At 41.2% G+C, this 27,693-nt stretch overlaps 1 protein-coding gene across 10 annotated transcripts in view; it reads right to left on the bottom strand.

The window, feature by feature from the left end:
• The window catches only part of ACACA (acetyl-CoA carboxylase alpha), a 331,241-nt gene that overhangs the window by 195,538 nt on the left and 108,010 nt on the right, over positions 1-27,693 (bottom strand). For 8 of the 10 annotated variants that reach the window (XM_003817948.5, XM_008971230.4, XM_055101006.2 and 5 more), the window contains exons 4-8: positions 11,320-11,452; positions 9,718-9,856; positions 3,363-3,472; positions 2,500-2,581; positions 1,412-1,510 (exon numbers count right to left, since the gene is read on the bottom strand). In XM_003817948.5, the coding sequence (XP_003817996.1) occupies positions 1,412-1,510; positions 2,500-2,581; positions 3,363-3,472; positions 9,718-9,856; positions 11,320-11,452 (563 nt within the window). Of the gene's footprint in view, positions 1-1,411; positions 1,511-2,499; positions 2,582-3,362; positions 3,473-9,717; positions 9,857-11,319; positions 11,453-15,905; positions 16,020-26,170; positions 26,691-27,693 lie in introns of those variants that run through there. The other 2 variants (XM_003817951.7, XM_055101004.2) reach the window with 2 other exon arrangements.

Below are 27,693 nucleotides of genomic sequence, written 5' to 3'. Positions count from 1 at the left end.
GCAAAGACGTACAAGATCAAAACAAACAAAAAAAGAACATAGCATACTTCTCACAGCAACTCAGCAGGCAAAATACCTTCAAACTGTGTGTTCAGGCCTGCTCCAGGGCCAAGAGGTCTGGGAAATAATTCAATCTTTATGAGCCCTTGGAAATAGAAATGGCGGTTTTATCGGCCTCAACAGAGTCATGATTCCATGCTCTCTGAACGTCCCTGTACTCAGCCACAAGGGGAACACTATAGCCTCTCCATTCAAACAAGAACAAATTCAACCTTTTATTTTAAACTATTTGACCCAGCAGATCTGGAGAGGATATTGCAATCTCCCTGGAGAGCCAGAGTAACAAGGGTTCAAATCTGTTCAGCCTCAAGACAGTGGTCATTCCCATTTAAAAGAGGTTTTAGTGTATGTCTGTTCCCAGTGCTTGAGTACTTAAGAAAAAAAAAAAAAGGTTCATATTGTTATCAGCTATAATAATTCACATGGAACTGTTTAAGGGATGTGTTGAGAATAAATCACTTTTTGAAAATTCTTGCCCCTCTGGCATGCCTGGAAGAAAGGTTAATTACTGACCTCATTTTCTGCATCAAGGGCAACTGAGGTTGAATGGTTTTTAAACAGTCAAATCAAATCATCAATAGATTGTGGGTTGATATCAAGAAAACATTGGCGCCAGGCGCGGTGGCTCATGCCTGTAATCCCAGCACTTTGGGAGGCCAAGGCAGGTGGATCACGAGGTCAGGAGTTCAAGACCAGCCTGGCCAAGATGGTGAAACCCTGTCTCTACAAAAAAATACAAAAATTAGCCAGGTGTGGTGGCGGGTGCCTGTAATCCCAGCTACTCGGGAGGCTGAGGCAGAGAATTGCTTGAACCCGGAAGGTGGAGGATGCAGTGAGCCAAGATCATGCCACTGCACTCCAGCCTGGGCAACAGAGTGAGACTCCAACTCAAAAAAAAAAAAAAAAAAAAAAAAGAAAAGAAAAGAAACAAAACATTGGCAAGGAAACATTTGAGTAAGTGGGTTTTACGTTTTTCCTAGTGATCCAGGCTACTCCCAGGCAGGTCCGAAGACCCAATTCCCCCTGGGAAGCCCACCTCTGAGGAAGATTCTAGCCTACCCAGAGTACATCTAAACCCACAAAACCATATATATGTTTTCCCAGAGTTTTTCTAAGTTAACTCACAAGATCACTCCAGATCACAATTTAGCATCTGTGTACCTGGAACTAAATTTATATTACTAAAAGAATCACAGGTGTATTAATTAAGCTAGGAGCTACAAGGTACCATTAATCAACCAGTATTCCATTTCTTGTCAAGTATACCAATACTTTTTCAAAAGAGGTAAGTCCCAAATATCCTACTGAGCTATTCTGTACCTCAAGATACAAACAAGAATTCAGTTCTTACCACTGCCGCTCCAGGGAAGAGTTGGGATACCTGCAGTTTGAGCCACTATGGAAGATGCAATCTTATCCCCTAAAGCCCACATGGCCTGGCTTGGAGGACCTAAAAACGAAACAGGAAAAGAATCCTGACTGTAACACCTTGGCCTCATTTCTGGCACATGTAGTTGCCTTGTATTATAGCTATTTATGTATTTGTCTTGTCCTCCCCCCACCCCTCACATATCAAGGAGATCATAAATTATGGGGACTATTATGCTTTGACTTATCTTTGTACCATCTATAAAACCTAATGTAGTAAGCTTTTTGTGCAGAGTGAGAGCTCAATATATATAAATGTATGCTGAATTAAATTTTTGACAAATCTAGCTATAATGTTATCATTCTTCATGATCCAACTTTACCAGATCAATAAAGTCTTCTTTTTTAAGTCAATATCCTGAAATAAGGACTTTAAAGTTTTAGGATTCAAGTCTGAAATAGTATACGCTTTTTGGTTTTAGGGGAACCCAAAAAGGAGACATCTTTAAAAAGGTTTACAAAACATAATCTTCATTGTTTAAGGTCTCTGAGACAGAGAGAAAAATACTTTGAGCTATATAACCTCTGTTTTTCTCTCTGGTATAATGACAGCAGAAAAGTCAGAAGAAGTATCTCTCACTTGTAGGAGTATCACCTATATGCTTAAATGCAAAGGTGCTGATTCATATTTAAGGGCACACTGCCAGGGCATCCTGAGTATTCAATTATCTTCACTATCTAAAAACAGGTCATTTTCCCACATGCTTTCTTAAGGTTAGCTGCAAAGTTTTAAAAGGTCAGTGTTTTAGAAACCAAAGCCTTCTCCATATCTCCATATCTGACCCAGGGACAGAAAACAAAATCAAGATGAAGTGAGATAAGCAAAAAATGAAAAAAAAAGAAATGAAGAAGGTTACTCTGAGAGTTAGTAATAGATTGAGGGAAAAAAAAGAGAGAGAGAGAGAGAGAGCCCAGCACATGTTAAACAGAAAATCAGACTATAGAGTAAAATGTGGGCAAAATTGACAGAAAGAAACAGAAAGACAGGGACAATATGTCAGAACGGCTTACCCATGAAGGCAATGCCATTTTTCAAGAGAAGTTCCGGTAGTTTGGGATTCTCAGAAGCATGACCCCAGCCAGCCCACACTGCCTGCAAGGGAATACAATATAATTCATTCTTAAAATTCATACAAAACCCCCACAAACTGCAAGAGTCTCTATCCAGGCTGGCCCTGTTTCTTGAGGTACAGTAGTTCCACAGCAGCCTAATGCTTAATTCAGCTTCTATGCTTGATTGTTGGCAAACTCTTTACAGAATAACAATGAGTAGTCCATTGTGGCAAGATTTCTGAAGGGGTCAAAACCAAGTTGAAATTGATATTAAGATCCAGTTATACTTGTTGCTCTTTAGGAAACTCAATTCATAGCCTAGGCTGTAAAGGGCGTTTTCTAGAAAAACTGGCTATGTTTCACATATTCAATTACTATGGCCACTCCATTACATCTTTATTGATTACACTGCCATCTAAGTTTAGCGTTTTTTCCTCTTTGGGCTTTAAGGTACCTACCCTAAACTTACTAACACAATGTGACAGGGAAGAAACAGCCTACTTCTTTAATATACCACCATCCTTTAGGCTAATATTCCACAACAAACAGGTAATTTTCACTGGCTCAAAGGTGAGATACCTAGAATAAATAATCTCTGAAAGACGCTTCCAAACCTTCTGTTTGTATTACGTTTACTTTATTTTTAGCCATTCCATTATTTCCATCTTTCTTTTCCTTATTTGGTTTAGTTATCCCATACACAGGCATTTAATAATTTTCGAAAACGATGCTTTACAAAAATGTTCTCCTCTAGATATCCCCTTGTGCCTAACTATAAAATGGCTGAATTTGGTTTTAAAGGACACATTGGCATCTCTTACTTGTACTGGGATCCTTTTAGCAATATCAAGAATTAATTCCACATTTGCATAGTTGTTGTTGTTTGGTCCTCCAGGCACTGGCACATAGTGATCTGCCATCTTAATGTATTCTGAAAATGCAAGCGAATTAATAGAGAACACATGATTTTTTTTTCCAGAAATATAATTGCACAGCAAAACTACGTAAAGGTCAGGGACTATCATAAGTAACCACAGGACAAACAGCATTAGTAGGATAATTTCCAGGACCATTTAGTTCGAGGCTCTTAGTTTGTTAAGTCACAAGCACTAATACGAGTTAATCCCATATTTAGAAGCTCTTATACTAAAATAGCAATTCTCCAACATTTCACTATGTAATCTTTCTGAGGAATCTTTATGACTTCTATATCAAGGCTGATGTGTCTGTCAGTTAGGGGCCTAAGTGCAATTACTCTATTCTGAGAAAAAGTTCTAGTCCTGACATCCTTTGTCTTTAACTGGCACTGGACCTAGAGAAAGCCCTTTCCCTGGTACAGAGCTTGACAGAATGGAGAAAGATAGGAGAGCCTGAATGGCTTGCAAACTGGCTAAACAAGAAAGGTTAGTTACAGGAGTGTCTGGAAAGAGTTTATCTGGAATACTGAGGGTAACAGGTATTTGTAAGAAACTTTAGAAAGATAACCACTTTCTCATATATATTTGTTGTACAGTATTCCCTTTCAAATTTGTCACCTAACATCTCTATTTTCCTATTCTGGCAATGACAATTGTAACAGAAGAGCTACCACGTGTAGGGACTGTAACTAGCACTTTGTATATACATTATCTCATTTAATTCTCTCATCAACCCAATATATGATATGTGACAGAAAATGATGGCTTGGAGGAGTTAAGTAACTTCCTCAAAGTTCATTTCCACCATTTATAAATTTATTTTAGCTTTCAAATTTCAACTCAAGCATCCACCATTATTTACTACTAATAAATTTATTTTATCTTGTTCTTTTTTAAAAATGTAAGTTCCAGGATACATGTGCAGGACATCCAGGTTTGTTACATAGGTAAACGTGTGCCATGGTGGTTTGCTGCACCTATCAACCCATCACCTAGGTATTAAGCCCCACATGCACTGGTAAAGGACAGGAACAGACAGACACTTCTCAAAAGAAGACATTTATGCGGCCAACAAACATATTTTTAAAAAAACCTCAACATCAGTGATCACTAGAGAAATGCAAATCAAAACCATAATGAGATATCATCTCACGCCAGTCAGAATGGTGATTATCTTGTTCTTATTTCTAAAAGATTTTAAGTCCCTTCTAAAAAAAATTCTACTAAAAAAAATTCCGCTAGAATGTCTTCAAAATTAAAATAGGCTTATTGTTCTCTTTGATTATAGGAAGGAAAGCATGCAAATTGTGGGGAAAAGCAAGAGAGATCAGATTGCCACTGTGTCTGTGTAGAAAGAAGTAGACATAGGAGACTCCATTTTGTTATGTACTAAGAAAAATTCTTCTGCCTTGAGATTCTGTTAATCTATAACCTTACCCCCAACCCCGTGCTCTCTGAAACGTGTGCTGTGTCAACTCAGAGTTAAATGGATTAAGGGCGGTGCAAGATGTGCTTTGTTAAACAGATGCTTGAAGGCAGCACACTCCTTAAGAGTCATCACCACTCCCTAATCTCAAGTACCCAGGGACACAAACACTGCGGAAGGCCGCAGGGACCTCTGCATAGGAAAGCCAGGTATTGTCCAAGGTTTCTCCCCATGTGATAGTCTGAAATTTGGCCTCGTGGGAAGGGAAAGACCTGACCGTCCCCCAGCCCGACACCCGTAAAGGGTCTGTGCTGAGGAGGATTAGTAAAAGAGGAAGACATGCCTCTTGCAGTTGAGACAAGAGGAAGGCATCTGTCTCCTGCCCGTCCCTGGGCAATGGAATGTCTCGGTATAAAACCCGATTATACGTTCCATCTACTGAGATAGGGAAAAACCGCCTTAGGGCTGGAGGTGGGACCTGCAGGCAGCAATACTGCTTTGTAAAGCATTGAGATGTCTATGCGTATGCATATCTAAAAGCACAGCACTTAATCCTTTACCTTGTCTATGATGCAAAGACCTTTGTTCACGTGTTTGTCTGCTGACCCTCTCCCCACTATTGTCTTGTGACCCTGACACATCCCCCTCTCGGAGAAACACCCACGAATGATAAATAAATACTAAGGGAACTCAGAGGCTGGCGGGATCCTCCATATGCTGAACGCTGGTCCCCCGGGTCCCCTTATTTCTTTCTCTATACTTTGTCTCTCTGTCTTTTTCTTTCCTAAGTCTCTCGTTCCACCTTACGAGAAACACCCACAGGTGTGGAGGGGCAATCCACCCCTTCAGCAAATTATTAAATAATGTTAGATAATACAACAGAATATAACAATACTATATTTTAAAAGTGAAAATTGGCCAGGCGCAGTGGCTCACGCCTGTAATCCTAGCATTTTGGGAGGCTGAGGTGGGCGGATCACGAGGTCAGGAGATGGAGACCATCCTGGCTAACATGGTGAAACCCCATCTCTACTAAAAATACAAAAAATTAGCCGGGGATGGTGGCACAAGCCTGTAGTCCCACCACAGACAGAGTGAGGCTGAGGGAGGCTGAGGCAGGAGAATCGCTTGAACCTGGAAGGCAGAGGTTGCAGTAAGCTGAGATCACGCCACTGCACCAACCTGGGTGACAGAGCAAGACTCCGTCTAAAAAAAAAAAAAAAAAATTAGCTGGGCCTGGTGGTGGGCACCTGTAATCCCAGCCACTCGGGAGGCTGAGGCATGAGAGTCGCTTGAACCCAGGAGGCAGAGGTTGCAGTGAGCCGAGATTGCGCCACTGCACTCCAGCCTGGGGGACAGAGTGAGACTCTCACCTATTGTCCCACCTCAAAGACAACCAGTTTATGCTTTACTGTATATAAATATATATATTTTTGGTATATATATGTTTAATATTTTTTATGGATACCTAATATTTCAATAGCCTATATAATTCATTTGACTACTAACTTATCGATGGAAGTACAGATTATGTATAATTTGAAAAATAATAAAATAATGTGTGTCTCTGTACGGCTGTCCAATTATATCCACAGATATGTTACTAGCAATAAAACTACTGGGTCAAAAGATATTCACATTTTCAGACTCTCACTAGCAACATGGGTACCAAATACTCTCACCTATGTTAGGTATTATCAATGTTTTCAATTTTGTGAGTTTTGTAAGTTAAAAAAAAATCTTTAGTATTGTTTTGGTTTAGATTTCTTTTTTGTTTGTTTGTTTGTTTTTGAGACCGGATCTCACTCTGACACCCAGACTGGAATGCAGTGGCATGGTCATGGCTCACTGCGACCTCGACCTCCCGGGTAAAGTGATTCTCCCGCCTCAGCCTCCGGAGTAGCTGAGACTAGCGGCATGCGCCTCTATGCCCAGCTAATTTTTGCATTTTTTGTAGAGACAGTTTCACCACATGGTCCAGGCTGACCTTGAACTCCTGGGTTCAAGTGATGCACCTGCCTTGGCCTCCCAAAGTGCTGAGATTACAGGCGTAAACCACCATGCCTGGCCCTCCATACTTTTTATCAATAAGGTATAATCTCTTAATCTTAAGGTAGAGTATCTTCACAGATAACATGAAGAATAATATGGTATCAAGGATTTGCATCAAAATAATTGTGCACGGGGTTAAGAATATAGATGAAACCAGATTAGCCATAAGTTGATAATTATTGATATTGCATGACAGGTAGATGGGAAGGGATTCATTATACTCTTCAACTTTTACATAGTTAAAACACACACACACACACACACACACACACACCAAAAAACACATTCATTTAAAATGCAAATCCTTAGATGTCCAACACACACACATACTCTCCTTAAAAGACGAAGTCTGTGCTTTTGAGGATGGAAAACAAGGTCCCCCTTGGCAAATACTATATCACATCTTGTAGCCATCCGTAATTTCTAGAAAACCACTTGTGTCATACCTTTATGCACTTGCATATGCTGTTCTTTCTGTCTGGTACACCTTTCTCTCCCCCCAGTTGCTTCACTAACTCTTACTCATTCTTGGTTAGACATAATCTCTTTCAGAAAGCTGTCTTTCTCTCTCTTTTTTTTTTTTCATTGAGACTGAGTCTCGCTTTGTGGCCCAGGCTGGAATGCAGTGGCACAATCTCAGCTCACCACAACCTCGTCCTCCTGGGTTCATGCGATTCTCCTGCCTCAGCTTCCCAGTAGCTGGATTTATGGGCACCAGCACCATGCCCAGCTAATTTTTGTATTTTTAGTAGAGATGGGGTTTCATCATGTTGACCAGGCTGGTCCCAAACTCCTGACCTCAAGTGATCCACCCGCTTCAGCATCCCAAAGTGCTGGGATTACAGGCATGAGCCACCACACTCAGCCTAAGAAAGCTTTCTCTTAAGCCTGCCCCCAAGAATTAGATGTCTCATCTCTGTGTTCTCACCGGACCCTGTGCATGTTTCTTTTATAGCACTTACCTCATTGTATTGAAATCATTTGTTTCCTAGAACAAGATCACATCTTATTCAACTGTCGGTCTCCATGTTAAGTGAATGAATAAATGAATTAATTGGAGTACCAGGTAGAAATGAATGAGGAAAAAGAAACCGGACCGGGCGCAGTGGCTTACACCTGTAATCCTAGTACTTTGGGAGTCCGAGGCAGGTGGATCACAAGGTCAAGAGACCGAGACCATCCCGGCCAACATGGTGAAACCCTGTCTCTACTAAAAATACAAAAATTAGCTGGGCGTGGTGGCACGCACCTGTAGTCCCAGCTACTTGGGAGGCTGAGGCAGAAGAATTGCAGGAACCCAGGAGGCGGAGGTTGCAGTGAGCTGAGTTTGCACCACTGCACTGCAGCCTGGCAACAGAGCAAGACTCCCTCTCAAAAGAAAAAAGAAAAAAACCACGCAAGATAATCTGTATTTATTATAGATGATCTCATCTTTACAATTATCCAGTGAATTAGACATTAGGATCTTCCTTTTATAAGTATGAAACTTGTGGCTCAGAGATGTGAAAGTGTGCATCTAAATGATTTCATATAATAACATGATATAGTTTGAATGTATGTCCCTCACCAAATATCATATTGAATTGTAATCCCCAGTCTCGGAAATGGGGCCTGGTAGGAGGTGTTTGGATCATGAGGGCAGCTCCCTCATGAATGGCTTGGGCCATCTCCTTGATGATACGTGAGTTCTCACTCTAAGTTCATATGAGATCTGGTTGTTTAAAAGTGTGTGGCACCCTCCCCACAATTCTCTGTGTTGTTCCTGCTCTGGCTATGTGATGTGCCTACTCCCCCTTCATCTTCCCCCAGGATAGTAAGTGTCCTGAGGCCTCCCCAGAAGCAGAGCAGATGCCAGCACCATGCTTCCTGTAAAGCCTGCAGAATCCTGAGCCAATTAAACCTCTTTTCTTTACAAATTACGCAGCCTCAGGTATTTCTTTATAGCAATGCAAGAATGATCTAATATATAACATTTGCTTTCTAATAAATTGGTGACTTCTCAATTTCTAAATAAGATGATATAATAACCTTTCTTTCTTAGGAATAATCATAATACCATTGTCTCAACAAAGAAAAAACATATGCAGACTAAAATAAGTATAAAAGGATAGCTCTTTTTCGCAGCTTCCTAGGAGTAAAAGATTAAAAAAAAGTAAAAAAAGATAGCTCTTCACATTATCTGTGGGTACTCTACCTTAAGAGATTATACCTTAGTGATAGAAGGTATGGAGAAGAAAGACTAGTCATATCTTTCAGCTATACCAATAGTCTTTATCTACAACTATCAGACAGAGAACCATCTGAGTAAAAAGAATATGTAGCCGAATTTACAGAGTGAAACACACTTCGGTCCCAAAAGGTCTCTCCCTCAGGAGGAGAAAAAAAAAATCTTAGCCCAAAGTTTTTCTATAATTCAATATAACGCATAAGGAAAAAACAGCATTTCCTTCTAAATCTTTCCACTTACTCATTCCAAAGAATGTGGCATAGCAAATATTTAACACTGAAAAAGGCATACACTTGAAAGCCCAAATCAACACTTTTGTTAAATTTCTTCCTACTTAGCCCTAGGACACAGGAATCTGTATTGAGGTTGACTATAGTGCAATCATTTTTATATGTCTATTACTGACACATTTTAAACAGAAATTATTTTAAAAGGATTTTACTTGGAAGTCCTATGTTTGGGAATCCCCCTAAGTTAACATTCTCCTACTTAAAGGCTGTGCTGTTCCATGTTTTAGTTTTGAGAGTGATGCTTTCATAATGCTAATAACTCACCTGCATTGGCTTTAAGGTCTTCAGGTGTGACCATGACAACGAATCTAATTGCACGTTCATTTCGAAACATTTCATAAGACCACCTACGGATAGACCGCATGCATTTCACTGCTGCAATGCCATTGTTAGCAATAAGAACCTGGGAGGGGGAAGGAGATGGGAATGGGAAGAAAAGGCAGAAAAAAGCAACAATGGAGGAAAAGAGATGAGAGAATTTTTGCATATCTATCTTTCTGTGTAAAAGTCATACTTTCAACCAAGAATTCTTGTTACTGGTCCAGACTGTTAGAAACTGGCTTCCCCAAGGCCAAGCAGTATCTTTAAATGTTAACTAAGCAAATACTTGAGTATGTGCCAGCTAAAACATACTCCTTTCTAACTTCATTTATTTGAAGGGAAAAGTCACAATTACTTAAATCTGTGACTTTGTGAATTATTCTACCATACTACCATATTAATCACTAGGGAACAGAAGACAATGAAATTCAGAGGGATGATATATTATGAAATCAGGAATGGGGGAAGGCCAACCAGTGCAGTGCCATGCACTCTTCTCTGTTGCAATAAAATGAGGTACAGAGCACTGAACATGTTTAAAAACCCTGGTATTAGTTACTTTTCTCCAAAATACTGAACTCCAATACCTTAGAATTGTAGAGAATGCCTCAGAAAGAATGGTCACCGTTGTAGAAAAATCGAATAATCCTGAGACTTTCTGTAAACAAACCTTTCGTCTCCTTACCTATCTTGCAGTCATGCCTCTAAGGATAACATAGACTAATAGACACATAATCTGTCTTTATTGGAAGACTAATAAAAGGATGCTGATGAAGTAATACTTTTAGGAGTGGAAATACAGGTCCCCATCCTTTAATCTTTTAATCACTGGAAGCTATTTCAGCCAAGTCATCCTCTCAGCTCTGACATGGTTTAGATAAAAGTGACACGGAATTACATTTCAAAATACCTGGAATCTCTAAGTATATCATGTGGTATATTCCCTTGAAACATCTCAAATACTTGGTGGAAGCCAGTAAGTCACAGTGTATCAAACTCTTTAAGCCTTCTCTTCTGAAACTCTCTCTACTCCCTTAGCTTTCAATCTAGTGCTGTGGCATATTATCTCCCCACCAGCACCCACAAGCTAATCAATTCTTCATACCCTGTCAGATCAGTGCAGCCCCACCCTGTAAAACCACAAGATCTTTCAAAAACATGTTTTGTTTGAGACAGGGTCCCTCTGTCACCCACGTTGGAGTGCAGTGGCACAATCCATAGCTCACTGCAACCTTGAACTCCTGGGCTCAAGTGATCCTTCCATTTTAGCCCCCCAAGTTGCTAGGACTCAAAAATAACTTTATGAGCACTATTTTAACTCCTTAATTAGCTATGATTAAATTATCTGTGGTAAATACATATTATAGGAAAACAGTGAAATTATATTAATAGGATGCTAGGGAGGCAGAAAGGCTAAAATTCACATAAAGAGGCAAAGCCTCTGAGAAACTAAATATCAATTGGGAGCAAATCTAGACAACAAATCTAGGCAAGCATTAAATCCTAAGTGCTTTTGACAAAATAATTCAGCAAGTTACAACTTACCTTCTCAATCACTTTATTTCCCCCAAAGCGAGTAACAAATTCTGCTGGAGAAGCCACAGTGAAATCTCGTTGAGAATCTATTTTCTTTCTGTCTCGGCCCTGCTTTACTAGGTGCAAGCCAGACATGCTGGACCTATAAAAATACAGAAGCCATAAAAACACCACCTATATTTTCTGGAGACCTGCTTTTCACTACCATACCCATAACAGTACTTTCACAACTGCATCCTGTGAAGACTGCATGCTGGCAGGTCATGTACTTTTCAAATAAAAGAGAGAAAAGAAAATGATCTTGCTTGTGGAAATTTAAGGGAAAAAAAGCGTTTCTGAATAATAAAAGATAATATCAAGGTTTACCAGCAGATGCCATCACAAAGAGATAGGCAAAGGATAAATGGTAGAAATAATAGACTCAGAGACCGTTAAAGCCAAAAAACAAGTTACCAGGGTTGTTTCTGGATCACGACTCTGGTGTGCAGATGACCTTCACCTCTGTATCTCTGACTTCTATCTTTCTTATGAGCTATAACTCCACATTTTAAAACTGCCTATTAAATGTTTTACCTGGGTATCTCCTAGGTATTTCAAAATCAACAACTCCAAAACAAAATTCTTTACAAGGCAGCATAATATGCCATATTTAATCAGTTTTAAGGTTCTACTTCTTATCTTTTTACTTTAAAAAAATCTCCTAGGCGGGGTGCAGTGGCTCATGCCTGTAATCCCAGCACTTTGGGAGGCTGAGATGAGAGGATGGCTTGAGACCAGGAATTCGAGACCAGCCTAGGCAACATGGCAAAACCCTGTCTATTAAAAAAATACAAAAATTAGCTGGCACAGTCGTGTGTTCCTGTAGCCCCAGTTACTTGGGGTGGGGGGTGGGGGGCGCAGCTGAGGCAGATAAATTGCTTGGGCATGTGTGGTTGAGGCTGCAGTAAGTCATAGTCATGCTACTGCACTCTAGCCTGGGTAACAGAATGAGATGGGTGTCTCAAAAAAAAAAAATCTGAAATTGGTATGTATTTTACAATTGATGCCTTATTAAATTGGCAGTACTGTTTTTGTTGTTGTTTTGAGCCAGAGTCTCACTCTGTCGCCCAGGTTGGAATGCACTGGCCAGATCTCAACTCACTACAACCTTCGACTCCCAGGTTCAAGCGATTCTCCTGCCTCAGCCTGCAGAGTAGCTGAGACTGTAGGCGCGACACCACACCTGGCTAATTTTTGTATTTTTAGTAGAGACAAGGTTTCGCCATGTTGACCAGGCTGGTCTCGAACTCCTGACCTCAGGTGATCCGCCCACCTCGGCCTTCCAAAGTGTTGTGATTACAGGCATGAGCCACCGCGCCTGGCTGGCAGTACTGCATTTTTTCTTAGTGGTACATAAAATAACAGCGTTTCTAACAATCAATGGCACCTTGGATTAGACAAAATATGATAGTGGAAACAGCACAGGCCTGGGTTTACATTCCAGATCTGTCCACTTAAATGATCTTTTGCAAATAATTTAATCTTTTCAGCTTCAGTGTTCTCTTTGTAAAATATGCATAATATTTACTGTCCCGGTTATTTACCTATTGTCTCTCAGCTCCAAACCTACCCTTTTATGCTGTGCTCTGTGACAATGGGGCCAAGATTCTGCAAACTTCATTTCCAAGACTCCTTTGCTAGCTCCTTCCTGTTCTGTTCACCAAACCGGAAGGCAGAAAGGTAAGAAAAGGGCCTTCCTTCCTATTTCCCAGCTGTTATCAGCATTGCTCCAGCTGTAACAGAGACTTAATTCCAGTCTCTAGCTTCTTTCAACAGTCTGGTGAAAAGCCATAGAGGTACCAGCAGCAGTGGGTTGTGGCTCTTTGGCAGTCAGAATATCAACCTTGCCATGCTCACTCATCCTCTGGACCTCACTGCCTGGGCCTATCAATCACCTGTCAGGCCAAGGATCTGAGTACCAGCTACTCAAAGCTTACGCCCAGAGGTCCAGGCACCAGCCCTCCAGGAGACCTCCACCAAGCTCCTAGTTCTGGTAACACTACCTCCCCTTTTGTTCTCCCAGACTTAGGGGTGATAGCTACTTCCTCTAGTTATTAACTCTGGGATACCTCAGCATGCCTTTTTTGTTGTTGTTCTTTTATTCTTCTAACACCCAATTATGCAATTCTCACTATTGAATGTTCTCTGTTTATAACACCTAGTACAATTTATTTTCCTTGTGACTGCACCTTGACTGATAGACCCTCCAAAAGAGTGTTCAGAGGATTAAATAAGATAGTGGATATAAGCTCCTTTGTACACCGTTTGATAGAAAGCTGTTTTCTTTTCCTATTCCCACCTTTTCTTCCTTTCCCCTACAATTTAAACTTGATGGGGCAGTAAGGTATCTTTCCAAAATAAGAAGGTATGATTAAAATCTTCCCACATGCAGCACAATATCTAGCTTTCTGTGCACATATAGTTTTACATATACATGCATAAATAAGACCAGTCTTTCTTTCTTCTCTGAGTGTCTCTATGCATAAAACTCAATGAGTGGGCATTTTCCCTACACTTCACATGACTTAGTGTGGCTCTTAACTTGCAAAACCGCCACCTACGGGAGTATAACAAGAAGGGACAAGGCCAGGCACGGTGGCTCACACCTGTAATCCCAGCACTTTCAGAGGCCGAGGCAGGCGGATCACTTGAGGCCAGGAGTTCTAGACCAGCTTGGCCAACATGGCGAAACCACGTCTCTACTAAAAAAAAAAAAACAAAACAAAACAAATATCCAGGCATGGTGGTGCACGTCTATAATCCCAGCTACTCAGGAGGCTGAGGTGGGAGAATCACTTGAACCCAGGAGGCGGAGGTTGCAGTGAGCAGAGATCAAGCCACTGCACTCCAGCCTGGGCGACAGAGCGAGACTCTGTCTCAAAAACAAAAAGACAAAAAAAAAAAAACAAGAAGGGACAGTTCAGAGTCTAGCAGCTACTTTGCCTACTAGACTTAAGGACAGCCATAACAAAGGCTATGCACTCTGCTGTTGGCACTCAATATAAAATGCTCTGTACCCTTCTTAGAGACTGACATTTCAAGCTGGTCAATCTATTAAAATTTTCTTCATCCTTTTCTATCCAGGTATTTAGTTATACTGCATCTGGACTGGAACTTTAAAGTTAAGAGGCACCTTATAGAAAAAGAGGCCCACAAGGAGAATGATTTGTCTAAGGTCACAAAGGAAGTCTGTAGCATATATAGACCAGAAAACCAGGTTTCATGGTCATTTCAATGTTCTTCCAATTACACTATGCAACATATCTAATGATAATAAACACCAGAGGTCTAAAAACAGTGCCGGTGTACATGTTTTGTTTCATTTTTTTAATCACTTCATTTTTCTTTCATACATTCTTTTTAATTTTTTTATTATTGCATGTATTTTTAAATAAATAAAAATTACCTTCCTGTCCTTAACTTTGTCATGAACCTATTTCTTTTGGGCCCCAAGTCCATGGATCATTATCAGTGTATCAGACTGAGCAATAACATGAATGAATCTCAAAAACCTCATGTTCAGAGAAGGAAACCAGACACAAAAAAGTATATACCATATGACTCCATTTATATGACAAGGATAACTAATCTACAGTGCAGAACACGAATCAGTGGGCTGGGGCTGTGGGAACCGACTGCAAGGGAGTATGGGAATGATGGAAACGTTCTATATCTTGATCTCGTAGTAATGGTTACACAGGTAGATACATGTGTTAAAACCATCAAACTACATAATTTTAAAAGGTGAACTTGGCCTGGTACATTGGTTCACACGTGTAAACCCAGCACTTTGGGAGGGCAAGGCAGAAGGATTGCTTGAGCACAGGAGTTCAAGACCAGCCTGGGCAACATAGAAAGAGCTCATCTACACAAAAAAATCAAAAAATTAGCCGGCCTTGGTGGCACACGCCTATAGTCCCAGCTACTTAGGAGGCTGAGGTGGGAGAATCACTTGAGCCAGGAAGACTAGGCTGCAGTAAGCTATGATCACACCACTGCACTCCAGCCTAGGTGACAGAGTGAGATCCTGCCCCCACTCCACCAAAAAAAAAGGGTAAACTTTACTGTACTTAAATTATACCTCAACAAACCTGACTTTTGAAAATACTCATTTAACTGCCAGGCATGGTGGCTCCCGCCTGTAATCCCAGCACTTTGGGAGGCTGAGGCGGATGGATCACTTGAGGTCAGGAGTTCGAGACCAGCCTGACCAATATGGTGAAACCCAGTCTCTATTAAAATTACAAAAATTAGCCAGACGTGGTGGCAGGCGCCTGTAGTCCCAGCTACTTGGGAGGCTGAGCAGGAGAATCGCTTGAACCCAGGAGACAGAGGTTGCAGTGAGCCAAGATCACGCCACTGCACTCTAGCCTGGGTGACAGAGTTAGACTCCATCTCAAAAAAAAAAAACAAAAAACAAAAAAATCATTTAACTGTCCACATAAAACAGGTATATCTGGCTGTAAATTATTCCTCAATAAAGTTGGCTTTTAAAGAACTGTTACTAATGGTATTGAAAGGCAACACAGAGAATAAGGCTAAGGAAGTACCCACACCTTGAAAATCAGCAACTGTAAGTATGGCACAATCAAACATTTCTTCATCTGTCCTCATTATCTTCAACCCTCTAGGCACCTCCACTTCATATCCCACGAGTATTTCAAAGTCTGAGGATACAAAAATGTCAATCAAAATGCAAACTAGGACTGATCTTCTTAGGAACTTCCATTTTTCCATTACCCCATATACATTTAGATACCTAACCAATACCATGTGCTCTCCGGCAGTAATATAATCTACTCTATCACAACTTGGCTTTCTCAACAACAGGAATCCACCACTGCATTATAGTATTTTTGTCAGTACTACTCCAATTCATTCTTCAAAATGCAACTAAACTGTCAGTGCTCCCAGTGAGCCTTTGCTGATGGGGATCCTTCCAACTTCACCCCTTAAGGAGGTAGGTAACTGAGCTTCCTCTGTGCCACACCAGAACATGCACTTACATCTTTCCTCCCAATCACACTGGACTGTTACATGAGCTTAACACATCTGTTTTCCCTGATAAATGGTGTGTGTTCCTTGAGGTCAGATACTCTTATTCATCCCTTGAGGTCAGAGATTCTTATTTATTGCTGTATCTCCAGCACCAAAGGGTACCTGGCACAGATAGAAGCTGCTCAAACATCTTTGGGTGTTTTTTTTTTAGACAGAGTCTCACTCTGTCACCCAGGCTGGAGTGCAGTGGTCCAATCTCGGCTTATTGCAACCTCCGCCTCCCAGGTTCAAGCAATTCTTGTGCCTCAGCCTCCCAAGTAGCTGGAATTACAGGCATGTGCCACCACGCTCGACTAATTTTTTCTATTTTTAGCACAGACGGGGTTTCACCATGTTGGCCAGGCTGGTCTCAACTTCCTGGTCTCAAGTGATCTGCCCGCCTCAGCCTTCCAAAATGCTGGGATTACAAGTGGGAGCCACCACACCTAGCCTGCTCAAACATTTTTGAATGGTGATTATTATTTATTAATTATTGACAACTACACAAAATAACACTATTTCTGAGTACTCGCTATGGGACAGACACTATGCTAAGCTCTTCACATGCACTGGCATATTAATCCTTGCAATAATGCTATGATGTTTGAGCACCATTTTACAAGTGAGGCTCAGAGGGATTAGGTAACTTGCTCATGATCATTCACACAGCCAGAAGTAACAAAATAGATCTGAATTCAACCTTTCTGACTCTAAGTCCTTGAACTTGATACCCTACAATACTGCCTCAAGTTAACCTGCACTGAATGTAGTCACAGTTAATTATTCACTGTATATCCATGTAAATAATTATGTTTTTAGAGCAGGGGTATCCAATCTTTTTGCTTCCCTGGGCCACACTGGAAGAAGAAGAATTGTCCTGGGCCACGTATAAAATACGCTAACACTGGCGGGCACAGTGGCTCTTGCCTGAATTCCAGCACTTTGGGAGGCTGAGGTAGGTGGACCACGAGGTCAAGATATCAAGGCCATCCTGGCCAACAAGGTGAAACCCCGTCTCTAATAAAAATACAAAAAATTAGTCGGGCATGGTGGCGTGTGCCTGTAGTCCCAGCGACTTGGGAAGCTGAGGCAGGAGAATCACTTGAACCTGGGAGGCGGAGGTTGCAGTGAGCCGAGATCACACCACTACACTCCAGCCTGGCAACAGAGCAAGACTCCGTCTCAAAAAAAAAAAAAAAAAAAAAAAACAACACTAACACTAATGATAGCTGATGAAACACACACACACACACACACATCTCATAATATTTGTTTTTGTTTTTGTTTTGAGATGGAGTTTCGCTCTTGTTGCCCAGGCTGGAGTACAATGGTGCAATCTCGGCTCACCGCAACCTCCACCTCCTGGGTTCAAGCGATTCTCCTGCCTCAGCCTTCCCGAGTAGCTGGGATTACAGGCATGCGCCACCATGCCCGGCTAATTTTGTGTTTTTAGTAGAGATAGGGTTTTTCTATGTTGGTCAGGCTGGTCTCGAGCTCCCAACCTCAGGTGATCCACCCGCCTCGGCCTCCCAAAGTGCTGGAATTACAGGTGTGAGCCACCGCACCTGGTCAAAAATCTCATAATATTTTAAGCAAGTTTATGAATTTGTGTTGGGCCTCATCCAAAGCTGTGTTGGGCCTCATCCAAAGCTGTCCTGGGCTACATGCAGTCCATGGGCAGTGATTTGGACGAGTTTACTTTAGAGCAAATACCAGGTGATGTTTCTTTAAAACAGTTTTTAGAGAACAAATTTCTTAGATCTTTGCTGCCCATGTCTTCCAATGTTTACATATAAGCCCCAAAAACATGCCGGTCATACTAACCATTACAAATCTCAATTCTCTCAAGAACTGAAAGAACACCTGATGATGTTATTAAATAAATGACTGATACGATTATACTAATCTGAGACGACATATACTAAATAAATGTAGTCTTAAAGTTATCAAAAAATTAAGATAAAATTAAACATGAAGGAAAGGGCAAGAGTAAAAGGCAGTGCCTTTTAGGAGAATTTTTTTTTTTCATTGAAACTAAAAATGTGAAGATACTAGAATGTTAATTTGACTGCTCTAAGAAGTAATTTTTTAATGTTGCACAAAACATAGTATGAATGTCATATATTCAATTAAAAATGTGCTTATGCATCTAGTAAGCAAAGCTGAACTACCCTTGCGGAAATGTGTTACCTGTTCAATGGCCTAAGGGATAATAGGTAATTTTAAAGAGGGTGATACGAGCATTTGTAGAGCTCTGTATAACTGTATAACATCATGTAAATTTGTATGATTTTGTTTTGTGAATATAGTTTCAACTTGCTAAGTAAAGCAGTAAGGGGCAAACACTAAACTTACCAGTTAAAAAGCATTAAACAGTTAGACTTTGTAATGATAGTCTTTCAAGGTTTACCCTTGCTGCCATTATGCTGCTATGAAATTCTCAAAGCATCTTGAGAAAAACAAGCTTTGATTCCCCTTGGAACTTTCTAAACAGGGCAAAGTATATAAAGTCCTCTCAAGGGAAAGCCAGAAGTTAACAAAAAAAGGCATTCTATAAGCAAGTTAAAAGAAAGATCAGACTTTAAACATAAGCATTTTTCTGTGCATCATCCTGAAAGATTTCAAAATGAAAAGAAGAGAATAAAAAAGGATAAAGAGTTTAAGAAAGGCCAGGTGCGGTAGCTCACATCTGTAATCCCAGCACTTTGGGAGGCCAAGGTGGGAGGATGGCTTGAGGCCAGGAATTCAAGGCCAGCCTTGCCAACATGGCAAAACCACATCTCTACTTAAAAAAAAAAAAAAAAATTAGCTGGGCGTGGTGGCGTGTGCCTGTGAAAGGAGCCGGGCACATTCCTCAGCCCCGGGCTCAAAACAAACAAGCCCAGTACAAACACATCCCATCCTGCCATCCCACCACATATCGCCATATATCTCTCAAACTTCCTGAGCCCAGTACAAACACCACCAGGAAAGTCTCCGATAAGGGGACAGCCGTTCAAAGTTTTACTGAAAGAGCGGGAACCAAAAGAATTCCTTTGTTCCCCTGTAACTTTCAGGCTATAAAAAGCAAACACTCGCATTGTTCAGAGCCCTCTTGTATGCTGTGGAATGGAGGGACCAGGTTCGAACTGGTAGTAAAGATCCTTGCCGCTTGGCTTTGACTCTGGACTCTGGTGGTCTTCTTTGGGGAACTAACAGTCTGGGCATAACACCTGTAGTCCCAGCTACCTGGGAAGCTGAGACAGGAGAATCGCTTGAATCTGGGAGGCAGAGGTTGCAGTGAGCTGAGAGCGCACCACTGCACTCCAGCCTAGGCAACAGAGCAAGACTTAGTCTCAAAAAAAAAGAAATTGACTCTAGGCAAATGACCAATAAGTACTTCAGTGCCAGCACTATCCGTGCAAAACAGGAAACAAAGTGTGAAGCAATGCAAGCACATATGTGAAATTTGGCTCCACACTAAATCCGGCTTCATGCTTAACTATATATTAAAAAAACGGGCAAACTGCCAACACATTTTTTTTACAATACTTATTTTTACTTTAATCAAGACTAGGAACTTTAACTATGAAAATGTTAATTAGCCAAATTTCTCCAGTTCTCTATCAGGTTTTAAGGAATATTTTATTATCTAAACTTTTCCACATCTTTCTCCCCTCCTTACCGGTTCCTTACTACATTGTTTCATAAATAACCTTTTCAAATCTGTAATTTGAACTAACTTTTAGAAAACTTCTGAATTAGACAAAATTATTATTTTTTCTCACTAATCACACAACACTTTCTGGCACATTTTGTATACAGAATCATGTGTTAACTAGAATTCTTATCCTTAGTAACCTAAAACTTTAGTGAAACCCGAAAAAGCAAGAAATCCTGAACCATCAGAGATAAAAGCATTATAGATAAGAACAATTCCACAATTTGTAGAAACATATTTCCCCATGTCACAACCTTTTCTTAATTGGAACTGACCCAGATATTCAATGAGCATCAAAAATAATTTTAGGACTTTTTTTTTTTTTTTTTTTTTTGAGACAGAGTCTTGCTCTGTCCCCCAGGCTGGAGTGCAGTGGTGTAATCTCAACTCACTGTAACCTCCTCTTCCCAGGTTCAAGCAATTCTCCAGCCTCAGCCCCCCAGTAGCTGGGATTACAGGCACACACCACCATGCCCAGCTAATTTTTATATTTTCAGTAGAGATGGGGTTTCGCCACACTGGCCAGGCTGGTCTCAAACTCCTGACCTCGGGTGATCCACCCTCCTTGGCCTTCCAAAGTGCTGGGATTATAGGCATGAGCCACCACGCCTGGCCAAGATTTTAATTTACACAAAAAGATTACCTAAAACATTTATCCCATTCACTGTACTCAATTCTTTCATGTTTAACAGTTTATTTAGATAACTTCTATAAACGGAGATATCAGACACTATCATTTAAAGTTAGTTATTTCCTTGCTAACCATGTTTTTAATAGCCAGCGAACATAAGGTGCTCACCTAAACCTAAGTAACAGCCTTAAAGGTAAATACACTGGTATTTTTTTTTTTGCCAATAACTCAGAAGACTTAGTTAACAACATTAAGTTACTCTCATTCGTTGAAAAAAAAAAGGGCACACAAACCAAGATCATTTTATATGGGCTAAGTTAGTAGTTTTATAACCTTCCATGCCAAACATTGACATCTCAAAATATTTAGCAGAGACAAATATAAAATCCAGACAAAGAATGTATTCTGACAATTCTGAAGGCATTTCTAGTTTTATTTTACTAATAATTTTAAACCCAGCTTGTTTAGTAAAGTTATACTCAAGTCACGTGAACTTGAAAATTGCTTAGACTTATTTACTTAATTTTTAAGTGCTCTTTTATTTATAAGCCAATTTGGTAGACACAACATGTAACAATAAGTGTGCATACAAATAAACACATCTAGACATGTATAGACGCACACAAACGAAGATTCAATCGCTTTTAACTTGGAATCTTAAGGCGTGAGATAGCAATACAAGCTTGGGGGGTTTTCCTTTGTTTGCCCCAACAGATAATCCAATGAAGGCTGTGAACCAAAATTTCAGATAAAGCAGTTTCCACAGCAGTTTGACACATGCAACTCCATCCCACTTTCCCATTCAACAGCAAGCTCCAGATTCCAAACAATATTGGGGCCAAACAGTATTGCAACTGTGAGAGAAAATTCTAAGGAGGGCTTAATACTAGACCTCAGAACTCTGCCTAGGGTGTCCCCTTTGGAGAAGTTGAGGTCTGGAGGATCCCTGGGCCGTCCCCCTTTGGGGTCCAGTCTTAGAGTGTCACACGTCTCTGACCCTAGGTGGGCACTGGTGCTGCTTAGCATGTTTTCCCTTCAGAGGCGATGGCCTACTATGAGGTTTCCTTTTGTCCCTGGATGAAGGCCTGGACTTCTGGCATCCTTATAATTTGATAAGGCCACACTTTCCCATGCTTCCTGTTCCACTAGAGTGATAGCCATGAACTGTAATGATAGGAACTGGAGGCTGCGTGAGTTTCTTTTGTCCTTAGCCAGTAGAGTAGGGGAAGGGAAGAATTTAGCATGAGAAAACAAGGTTTAAGTCACTGAAACAAATGCCAGCTCGCCCCAAGCTGTGCCACACGTAGGGATCAGGGACCACAACTGGAAAAGATAGAAAGGAGTCCTTCAGAGTGGCCCCGGCCAGAAACCTGCAGTTGCCTCTGTGTTTAGGTGCTGCCCACCAACCGTCCCAAGTTGGAAAGGAAAAGAGAGAGAGACTGAGATTCCCCTGTATGGAGCAGGAAAAACAAACAAGAAAAATAAACCCCAAACTTTGGGATTACCTCCTGGCTGGCTTGCCAAAATATGTTACCAGTGGAGGGTGTACAAGTTCTTGGTGTTTTGAACAAAGAATTGAACAAAACACACAAACAAAGCAGGGAAAGAATAAAGCAACAAAAGCAGAGACTTAACTGAAAATGAAAGCACACGGCCAGGCACAGTGGCTCACGTCTGTAATTCCAGCACTTTGGGAGGTAAATGTGGGGGGATAACATGAGGTCAGGAGTTCGAGACCAGCCTAGCCAACATGTTGAAACGTTGTCTCTACTAAAAATACAAAAATTAGGCCGGGCACAGTGGCTCACACCTGTAATTCCAACACATTGGGAGGCTGAGGCGGGCGGATCACGAGGTCAGGAGATCCAGACCATCCTGGCTAACACAGTGAAACCCCATCTCTACTAAAAAATACAAAAAATTAGCTGGGCGTGGTGGTGGGCGCCTGTAGTCCCAGCTACTCGGAAGGCTGAGGCATGAGAATTGCTTGAATCCGGGAGGCAAAGGTTTCAATGAGCCAAGATCGCACCACTGCACTCCAGCCTGGGCTAAAGAGCGAGACTCCATTTCAAAAAAATCAAAAAATTAAAATAAAAAATAAAAAAAAGAAAATGAAAGCACACTCTACAGGTTGGGAGCTGGCCCAAGCAAGCCAGCCACTCAAGGGTCTGATTACAGAATTTTCTGGGGTTTAAATACCCTCTAGAGATTTCCATTGTTACTTGGTATACACCCTGTGTAAATAAAGATGATGAAGTTACAAAGTCATTTATTCAGTGTATATCCTATGTAAAGGAAGAGGATGCTTCCTGTCATAACTTAAGTGCTTGTTTCCATTTGATTTAGTTCTAGGAAGTTCTTGGGTTCCCTGCCTCCAGGTCCTACTCGCTTGCATGATTCTCATTGTGTCCTCACAGAGTGGAAGGGGAAAGGCAGATCTTTGGAGCCTTTTTTTTTTTTGAGACAGAGTCTCGCTCTCTCTCCCAGTCTGGAGTGCAGTGGTGCGATCTCGGCTCACTGCAAGCTCTGCCTCCTGGGTTCACACCATTCTCCTCCCTCAGCCTCCAGAGTAGCTGGGACTAGAGGCGCCCGCCACCACGCCCGGCTAATTTTTTGTATTTTTAGTAGAGATGGGGTTTCACCATGTTAGCCAGGATGGTCTCGATCTCCTGACCTCGTGATCCGCCTGCCTCGGCCTCCCAAAGTGCTGGGATTACAGGCATGAGCCACCGTGCCTCGCCTGGAGCCTATTTTATAAGGGCACTAATCCCATTCATGAGGGCTCTGCCCCATGATCTACTCAACTCCCAAAGGCCCCACTTCTTGATATAGTGGTAATTAGATTTCAACATATACATTTTTTGTGTGTGTGAGGCAGAGTCTCGCTCTGTAGCCCAGGCTGGAGTACAGTAGCACAATGTCAGGTCACTGCAACCTCCATCTTCCAGGTTCAAGCAATTCTCGTGCCTCAACCACCTGAGTAGCTGGGATTACAGGATCCTACCACCACACCCGGCTAATTTTTGTATTTTTAGTAGAGATGGAGTTTCGCCATGTTGCCCAGGCTGGTCTCGAACTCCTGGCCTCAGGTGATCTGCCCGCCTCGGCCTCCCAAAGTGCTGAGATTACAGACATGAGCCACCGCGCCCAGCCTCAACATATAAATTTTGGCAAAGACACATTCAGACACTATATATTAATATATACTCATAGAGATATATATGCACGTTTTATTTCTATATGTATAGCCATGAGGTTTTTATATAAAAACTATGTTATATATAAAATACATTTAAGGCCGGGCGCGGTGGCTCACGCCTGTAATCCCAGCACTTTGAGAGGCCAAGGCGGGCATATCACCTGAGGTCGAGAGTTCGAGACCAGTCTGACCAACATGGAGAAACCCCATCTCTACTAAAAATACAAAATTAGTGGGGCATAGTGGTGCATGCCTGTAATCCCAGCTACTCGGGAGGCTGAGGCAGGGGAATCGCTTGAACCCGGGAGGCAGAGGTTGTGGTGAGCCAAGATCGCGCCATCACACTCTAGCCTGGGCGACAAAAGTGAAACTCCGTCTCGAAAGGAAAAAAAAAAAAAAAAAAAAAAACCACACACACATGCGTGTGTGTACATATATATATGTATATATGTGTGTGTGTTTGTGTATGTATATGTGTGTGTGTGTGTGTGTGTGTGTGTGTGTGTATATATATATATATATACACTTTTTTTTTGAGATGGAGTTTCGCTCTTGTCACCCAGACTGGAGTGTGATGGCGTGATCTCTGCTCACTGCAAATTCTGCCTCCTGGGTTCGCTTGATCAAGCAATTCTCCTGCCTTGGCCTCCCAAGTAGATGAGACTACAGGTGCCTGCCACCACGCCCAGCTAATTTTTGTATTTTTAGTAGAGACGGGGTTTCACCATGTTGGCCAGGCTGGTCTTGTACTCGTGACCTCAGGTGATCCACCCGCCTTGGCCTCGCAAAGTACTGGGATTACAGGCATAAGCCAACACTGTGCCCAGCCTATATATACATTTTTGAAATATATATTTATACATGTATATACATAAAAAATTTTGATACTATATTATATATATACACAAACATAGATTATATATATCTCAGTTACTTTGGAAAAAAAATTTTTAGAGATGGCTTCTCACTGTTGACCAGGCTGCAGTGCAGTGGCAGGAATATATCCCCCTGCAACCTCAAACTGCTGGGCTCAAGCAATCCTCTGGCCTCAGCCTCCAGAGTAGCTGGTACTACAGGCTCATGCCACTGCACTCAGCTATATTGTAGTTACTTTTATACCTCTTTGCCTCTCAGTGGAAGTTTTGCTTGGTTATCCCCTCAAAGGGTGGAAGAAGTGGTAAAAAAGAAAAAGGAGCAATTACAGAGGCAGTTGGGGGAAAAAAGGAATGGAAAAGGATGATCTAAAGACAGATTTTGCCAACTCAGTGTTTTTTGTTTATTTTCTGTCTTTGCCTAAGTTTAGTTTAACTTTCAGTAATTTTCTTCAAAATAAAAACTCTACATTATAAAAACAAGCAAACAAAAAAGATAATGGAGGGATGCCAGGCACAGTGGCCTGTAATACCAACACTTCTGGAGGCCAAAGTGGCAGAATTGCTTGAGTATAGGAGTTTAAGACTAGCCTGGGCAACACAGTGAGACCCCATCTCTACAAAAAACTTGAAAAAAAAATTAGCCAGGCATGATGGTGCATGCCTGTAGTCCCAGCTACCCAGGAGGCTGAGGTGGGAGGATCACTTGAGCCCAGGAGTTCAAGGCTACTGTGAGCTATGACTGCGCCACTGCACAAGCAAATCATTCAAGTCTTTTATGTCAATTCTCTGCAGGGAGGTGCAGACCTGCAAGAGGCCTGAAGAAGGCCCAAGAAGGCCTGACTCATTTCCTCCTCAGCCTGAGTTCTAATGGCAATAAGAAAGGTCCCAAAGTGAAGGAGTTCGGCATCCTGAACAACTCTGTCTGACTACATACCACAATTACAGCAGGCACCTTTCCTAGCCCCAGACACACATTCTAAAAAAGTTTTCTGCAAAACTATACAATATCTTTCCTTTACAGCAGTTGAAGAGACTTCACTGGAAATACTAGCCAAATCCAGGGAGTAAATTTGATACATCTGAGGTTCCCTTCAGGAAATAATAGCACAGCAGGGTCTGCATGGGGTGCTTGTTTTCAAGGTAGCTAAAATATCACACATGGGCTCAGGGATCTTTTATTCAAATTCCCAATATAAAATAAAGGTTTAGACATTCAGGAGCCAATATGCCCATTTTTATTCATTTTCTTAAAAAAAATAGCCTTCATTTTTTAAAGATAGAAAAAAAATGATCAAATAAATTTCAGGGCTTAGCTGTCAGTACCTTACTGTTTTTTTAAAGATATATATATTACCCAAATGTGGTAGCCTAACACTTACCTTTGAAGCATGTAATATCTCATTTCCTTATTTTCCTCTGGAGAACCCTCCATATCAAGATGGGAAAAGAATGGAAGCTTTTTCTTCAGATTTCGGCCTTGTAAACACAAGCCGCAGTTCCTCCTCCTGTTGCAGCTGCTTAAAACCCAGGAGGACAAGAGATACTGTGCCTTCTGCCTGGCTTCAGTCAGACTAGAATACTCCTGATGGCCTCAAACTATAGTCTTTTTGTCTAATTGTTCCCAATTTCCTTCTTTCCCCACCTTTCTCTTCCTTTTTGCATCTTCTCTCCTCCACACACTTAGCTTACACACAGAATTAGTTGATTTCCCAAGGGAAATGAGAGGAGCCAGGGAGAAATATAAAAGCTTGTTTAACTAGAAAGTACATCTTAGCAGCTCTCCTTTAGTTGCAGCAAACATTTTCAACAGCAGTCACTTTCTTCTGACAGTCAACGGAGAAAAGCTCCACTGCCTCTCCTGGCTGCCAGGAGCACATGACAAGGAAAGCCCAGGACAAAAAGACCAAATTTACAAGGACAATTAAGCCAAGAAAATAATGGGCTCGTGAAATCCAGAGGGAGGAGCACAGCTCGGTCTAAAGAGGTAATTTCTGAGATCCAATCAAAACAAATAATACCAATTATCAGACTGCACGGTGGGGAAAAGCAGGTCAGGTGGGAAAGTAAGCATGTAGAAAGGAAACACGCCACTACTAGGGAACTTAGAATCAAGTGTGAGCCACGATTCTAATTTTCAGGCCAAAGTAGTGGTATATATAGACACCTAAACTAAGGTTTTATGCACCAAAGCTTGAGAATAAGAATGGAGCTGGTACAAAAGGGATACAGAAAAGATTGTGGGTTAAACCCTTAAAAGGAAAAGAGACCCTGACAAATATTTTGGAGGTCTAACCCCCTTAAGCAGGGAAGAAAAATCCTGCCTAGAAAGACTACTTACTGAGACACATATATTACTATGAAAGCAAATTTGCCACAGACAGATCTCTTAAAGAAATAAACACTAGCTGAATGTTATCTTGTAATATCTTCCTGTTTTTAGCTTTTACTTAAGTAGATGCTCATGATATTCTGTGTATTAGGAGAAAAATCAATGGCAAAAGACTCTAAAGGTTTAGAATCTATAGAATGACAACTTCCTGAGGCAAGTCCTCAGGCCTGTACACCAAATCTAACCTGAATCATGAACCATAAAAATTTATTCCCATCAAAATGCTGGATAGAAATAGTTAACAATCTGATGCCAACCACGCTGAGAATATATTAAGCTTCCAGAAAAACCTTCAAAAACAGAAGTACACAAATGACCTGGAGCATAAATAATCAGATAAAAGATAAATGATTACAACAAACAAACATTGATCTGAAGGACATTCGGGCAACTTAAGTTGTAAAGACTCAAGTTGCCCAAATTTGAAAGCAACTCAATCAGGCCACCCAACATGACAACCAGCTATAATAAAAAATGGAAGTCCTGGTTGTTCTCTGGTCTGTACTTCACATC

Source organism: Pan paniscus, chromosome 19, assembly GCF_029289425.2.
Source record: "Pan paniscus chromosome 19, NHGRI_mPanPan1-v2.0_pri, whole genome shotgun sequence".
NCBI lineage: Eukaryota > Metazoa > Chordata > Mammalia > Primates > Hominidae > Pan > Pan paniscus.
Note: the sequence above shows the minus strand (reverse complement) of the source record. Positions and strands in the feature narration are given on the sequence as shown.